Source organism: Trachypithecus francoisi, unplaced genomic scaffold (assembly GCF_009764315.1).
Source record: "Trachypithecus francoisi isolate TF-2019V2 unplaced genomic scaffold, Tfra_2.0 Lachesis_group0, whole genome shotgun sequence".
NCBI lineage: Eukaryota > Metazoa > Chordata > Mammalia > Primates > Cercopithecidae > Trachypithecus > Trachypithecus francoisi.
In genome coordinates, this window is record NW_022681453.1 from 148,279,511 (window position 1) to 148,285,802 (window position 6,292).

Sequence of the window (6,292 nt, forward strand, 5' to 3'; positions counted from 1 at the left end):
AAGTAACAGGTTGACCTGATTTTCATCTTTTAAAAGAAAGAGAGACACATTTAGTTGTACTTTGTATTATAGGAGACATTTTAGACATTTGCTAAACTGTTATGTTTTTAAATGGAAACTTCTTTGTCATTGCAGCACTATTCACAATAGCAAAGACATGGAATCAACCTAAATGCCCATCAATGAAAAACTGGATACAGAAAATGTGGTACATGTATACAATGGAATACTATGCAGCTGTAAAAAAGAATGGGATCATGTCCTTTGCAGGGACATGGATGGAGCTGGAGGCCATTATCCTTAGCAAACTAACACAGGAACAGAAAACCAATGTCACATGTTCTCACATACAAGTGAGAGCTAAAGGGTAAGAACACATGGAAACATAAAGGGGAACAACAAACGCTGGTGCCTTTCAGAGGGTGGAAGGTGGGAAGATGGAAGGACCAGAAAAAAATAACTAATGGGTACTAGGCTTACTACCTGTGTGATGCAATGATCTGTACAACAAAGCCCCATGACACAAGTTTACCTAGGTAACAAACCTGCACTTGTACCCTTAAACTTAAAATAAAAGTTTAAAAAGTGAATGGTTGATTAAAGGCAATATTTGTCATCTCTCTTCCTGATTTGAAGCACCTTAGAATCACACCCTGTGCTACGTTTATTCCAGTCATGTGTGAAAGAGCAATGGAGCTTAGAATGGCACCCAGGTATTCTGATCTGAAATGAGTAACGTACACGTGTTTCTACCTAGTGCATCTGCCATTTTTATAGCAACTCTCTCAGACTGTCACAAGTTACAACAGTATAGACTCACTCATCCTGATTATGCTCTAAGGTGGATTCAGAGAACAATGGCAGCATTACAAAACTTGTCCAAATGTTTTGTTAGTTAAAGTCAATAGGAAACTCATCTGTATAATACAAGTTTTTTGTCTGATTGTTTCTTTACTTGTTATCACCTCATTGAAAAATGGCTGGATGATTTTAAACCAAATTTTGGAGAGTAAGTTTGGGATACCCTAGTTTGGAGTGCACACTATGTGACACTTTGAACATTTCTCTGAAGACCTCAGGCAATGCACCAGAAAGCTAACCATTCCTCAAAGAAGCCTACGTTGACAGTCACATGCACAGCTGTAGACAGTGAGTAGTAGCAAGGATCTACTTATTTCACAATGGTTAATGATTACTGTAGTCAATGCCAGTGAGGCCCATTAACCCAAAGGAACTCACTTGCCATCACTTTCATAAACATGTCTTTCTATTAGTCCTATGGATATTAAGCTCTTTGAACTAAGGAATGGATTCTAATGAAAGAAAGTAAATATGCTTAAACACTTCTTAATTCATATGTGTATGTGTGTGTGTATATATATTTTTTGATTATGTGTTTATAATGTAAACTCCAGCATATGAAATTACATTCCATATTTCATCAAATTTGAGATAATACAACGATTTTTACTTATCACTAAGAAAAAATGTTTTGTAATTAAACAATAATGTAATACTTTCTTATTTAAAAATTTTAATGGTATGCATTTGGGAAGATACATTTACAATTCATATAGATACAGATTTCTTTTAAGTCACATACCATCATTTTGCATATTGTATTAATTTCTTACTGTTGTCATAATGAATTACCATAAACTTAATTATTTAAAACTACATGGATTTATCTTACAGTTCTGGAAGTCAGCAGGGCTGTGTTTTTCTGGAAGCTTTAGGGGTGAATTCATTTCCTTGGCTTTTTCAGCTACTAGAGGCTGCTGTATCCTTTAACTCACAGACTATTCCTTTATTTTAAAGCTCTCAGCAGAGTATCTTCAAATTTATCTCCTCCTCCTTCTCTGCCTCTCTCCTTCTCTTTCTCATTGTCCCTCTCCTCTGTCCCCATCAGTTCTCTCCACACTCTTAGATATGCTTGGATCATTGCATCAACTCCTCTGACTGATCATCCAGCCTTCTTCTTATAGGGAAGGACATTTGTGATCACACCCGGCCTTGGGTCCGCACTGCTAATCCAGGATAATCCTCCCATCTCAGAATCCTTAACCTAATCACATCTGAAAAATCCCTTTTAACATTCAGGGTAACATATGTACAAGTTTTTTGGACTAGGATGTGGACATCTTTGAGTGCTATTATTTCATTTGTCACACATATATAAAAGGAAAAATAGAAGTGAAATATGTTAATTATTTTTTAGCAAAATTTTCATATGCAGAGGTTACTTTTAAAATGCTTACTTACAGGAAATATAAAAATTAAATACTGTACCATAACATATGACAAAGTAAACACCTGAGGCATGACACACATAAAAATGAAATATTGCTTAGAAAAATCAAAAAGTTCCTCTTATGCCATCTCTGATGTATCTAAATCTATTCTTCCTCCTTCCATCCCCAAAGAAGCCACTTTTCTGACTTATAAGACTGTTTCATAGTTTTGTCTGTTATGAATTTTATAGAAATTGAATAATATAGCATGAGTATGTTTATAGCCTCTTTGGCTTAAAATTATGTTTTTGAAATTAATATATTTTATGTGTGAGCTGTAGTTTAATTCATTTTCATCACAATACAATATTCCATTGATAGAATATAGCATATTTTATTTATCTGTTCTTTTTTTTTATCATTAGGAGAGAATTTATTTTTAAAAGTGTCATCTTAAACTGCAAGGATGTCTGTCAAATATCACAATTAAATATGCCAAAGGAGAAGCCATGTTGTCAAAATGCCCACTTAACCCACCCAAACATCTCAAACCCACCCTTTGCTGACCTTCTATAACCCCATTTTTTTAAGTTTTTTTTCTTTTTTTAAACAAGAGAAAGTAGACAGATATATGTTGGTAAATGCTAACTGTCCATATTCACATAGAGACACAGTGTACTCTCTGAGCCCAATATACAGAGAAAGGAGGAAAAAAGCTCGAATTCTATGCACTGCTACACAGGGACCTAGCACCCTCCAGCTTCCAGCAGAGCGAAGGGAGCAGGGTTTTCTTTTTTCCCACAGAGCTCGGTGGTGTTGATTCCATACAGTTTTTGTTGAGACAGGAAGGGATAAAAGTGAACTTCGAACAGAAAGGGGTAGAGACTCTTTTCCCATTGTATTCTGCTCAAGGTATTTCTCCCCAAATAAGTTGAGAACCATGGAGTAGAGAAAAGAGACCTCAAGAACAGGGCGACTGAGCACAAGAGGAAAAAAAAAAAAAAAAAAAAAGACTGCAACTTGCTCCCAGGGACTGGAGGAAATTTTAAAAAAGGAAGGTTGGAATCCATCAGTGTTCTATTAGTCGTCTTCTCCTTCATCCTCCTCTCCTTCCTCTCCTTCATCATCATCTTCATCTTCTTCACCTTCATCCTCATCCCCTTCTTCATCAATATCTTCTAATCCTTCCTCCTCTTCATCATCATCATCATCTTCTTCTCCTTCTCCTTTTTCATCATCCATATTAGGAACCAAGTAGTACTGTAATGGGTTTGGCCAAATATCATCTTTGATGACCTCTCCTAACTCATCAGCACCTGCATCAGAATGGTCAGTAAACCAGGTAAAGAAGCTCTGTGGTTCCTCATGCTGCCTCTTCCTGCTGGCTTTATTCTGCGTTTGACTTGAACGTTTCGTCAAATCCTTTCCAGATTTCCATTTGATTTCGGTGGACTTTGAAGATGGATCACCACTCTCATTCCGATGAAATTCTTTGGAGAGAACTTTATTTTCAAAGTAAGGATTTTCATCAAAATAAAAATCTATTCTGTAACCTGATTTAATATCTTCAAATTCTGTCACTTCAACTCTGGTCAAATAATGCAGTGCCTCTTCGTCTTCCTCCCCAAGCAGTGCAGACACTTGTGGATGGTTGACAAATGTTGTTACCCAAAAATTTGGGATTTTGGCGATCAATTCTGACCTCTTCTGAAAAAATGGTTGGCGGAGTTTGTTATATTTCTGTTCTACTTTCAAAATCTCCTCACTGGCTTGTTCACTAAGTATGTCTATTTCATTTTGTACTTCATCAATGTGTTCAATTGCTTCTTGCTGTTCTTTTTCTCCCTTCTTCCACAAGCCTGCAGAGGCCGATGTCTCCTCCGGTCCCAGAGCAGGCGGTGGTCTTGGTTTCTTCTTTTGAGGCAGGAGTGGAGACTGGCGTTTAGGGGCCATGCTGTTAGGGAAGTCCTAGAACCAGACCACGAGTCTCCTCACCCGTCTGGAAGCAGGCTGAACACCTATTTATCTATTCTATAGTGGATGAACATTTTGGTTATTTTCTGTTTGAGAATATTATAAGTAATGCTTTTTTGAATAGTTAATTACATGTTTCCTGGGGCACAGGTATACATATTTATGGGATATACACTTAGGGGTGAAAAAGCGTGGTCATTGTCCATAAGTATATTCAATTTCAAGTGACACTGTCATGCGAATTTTTTGTTTGTTTGTTTTTTGTTTGTTTGTTTGCTTTTTGAGAGGGAGTCTCGCTCTGTCGCCCAGGCTGGAGTGCAGTGGCAGGATCTCAGCTCACTACAAACTCTGCCTCCCGGGTTGACGCCATTCTCCTGCCTCAGCCTCCCGAGTAGCTGGGACTACAAGTGCCCGCCACCACGCCCGGCTAATTTTTTGTATTTTTAGTAGAGACAGGGTTTCACCGTGTTAGCCAGGATGGTCTGGATCTCCTGGCCTGGTGATCCGCCCACCTCAGCCTCCCAAAGTGCTGGGATTACAGGCATGAGCCACCTGCACTGGGCCTCTGTCATGCTAATTGCTAAAGTGATTAAAATATTTTTACTGACATAAATAGTTTTTGAAAGTTTTGTTTATTTTCTTCGCATTTCGTTATAAGTTTTATCAGTCTTTTTCAACTTACACATTGTGGTGTATGTGTAATAGTGTTCCCAATTAAACTAGTATTATATTTAAATTGGCATTTATTTTATTACTAACGGATGAACACTTAAGCATATTTTCAGAATTTTTACTGGCTTTTTGAATATCTTTTTTGTGAAGGGTCTACTCAAGTATTTTGCCCATTTTTCTATTCAATTGTGTGTGTGTTTTAGTTTTATTTGTGGAAGTTGTTTTATGAATTCTGGATCTTAGTCCTCTGTTAATTACATGGATTGCAAATGTTTTGTCCCCTACTGTGTCTTACCTCTGTGTACTCTTAATTATGTTTTTTGATTAATGAACATTTTTAATTGTTTAGTGTTTATCAATATTTTAATGATTTTTTGGTTTATTTCAATTGGAATATCTTTCTCTATGCCAAATTCATAAATATAAAGTCTTAGAATTTTTTAAAAATGTTATTTTCCACTTTTACTTAGGTCTGTATTCTGCCTAGAATTGATTTGCTATGTGAGTGGGATCAAGTTATTCATAAGGATACCTAATAGGCCCAGCACCATTTATTTCAATCCATGAAAATGATATATTCCTCCATTTTTTAAAGTTATTTAATTATTTCCTTTAAAATGTTCTTTCTGTTGAGGTATTTTAATATGTTCAGTAAGATATAAGGTAGTTTTCCCCACAGAATTTCCCTGTATTCCATTAAGAGCACTGCTAATATACCATTTCTTAAAAGACTATGCTACTTTTCTCTATCCAAGGCACTGACAATCATTACATTATGCAAGACTGGATGGAAGTACAAGGCCATGTTAAATCCAAACTGCTACATGGTCTGTGGAGATTAAAAGACATTATCTGTTTTTAGATATTAACATGTGAAAAAATTTATGTTACAAAATTGGTAAAATTTATAATACAGAATGTAAATGTTCTTTACTTCCTTTCCCACTAACAATAGTTAGCATTAACTATTTACTGGTTAGTCTTTCAAATTTCAACCTCTGTATATTCTCTAATATTTGATATAATTTTTAATAATTACACAAAATGTATTGTGTAATACATAGGTTCTTTTACAATTTACTTCACTTGGATAATTTTTGGAGCTTATTCATGTGATTATGTGTGTATAGATAAATGCAATTCACTTTTAAAAGACAAATATAATGTTTTATTACATGTATATATTTATAATCATAGTTTTTATGATGGGTATTATATATTTTTATTTATAAATTCTCTTGAGAACAGTTTCAGTTCTCCCATTATGTAAAATTACAAAATTAGAATACATGGAGCAGCTATTTGAAACTTTTGAATGGTAGGTAGCAGCTTGTGGGTGGGGGAAGAACACCAGAATTTGAAGTACTGTGGGGCCAATGGTGAGTTTACCACATCCCCCATAGTATCCTTCTGCC

General features: G+C 35.7%; 1 protein-coding gene across 1 annotated transcript; it reads right to left on the reverse strand.

Annotated features, from left to right (window-relative positions):
* Positions 1-2,831: 2,831 nt before the first annotated feature.
* LOC117084071 (protein SET-like) lies at positions 2,832-4,243 on the reverse strand. Its single transcript, XM_033212400.1, has one exon. The coding sequence runs from the start codon at positions 4,182-4,184 to the stop codon at positions 3,312-3,314; it is 873 nt and encodes a 290-aa protein (XP_033068291.1). The 5' UTR covers positions 4,185-4,243; the 3' UTR covers positions 2,832-3,311.
* Positions 4,244-6,292: the final 2,049 nt, after the last annotated feature.

Coding starts and splice junctions, on each gene's coding strand:
- LOC117084071 (XM_033212400.1), bottom strand. CDS start 4,184: ATGGCCCCTAAACGCCAGTCTCCACTCCTGCCTCAAAAGAAGAAACCA.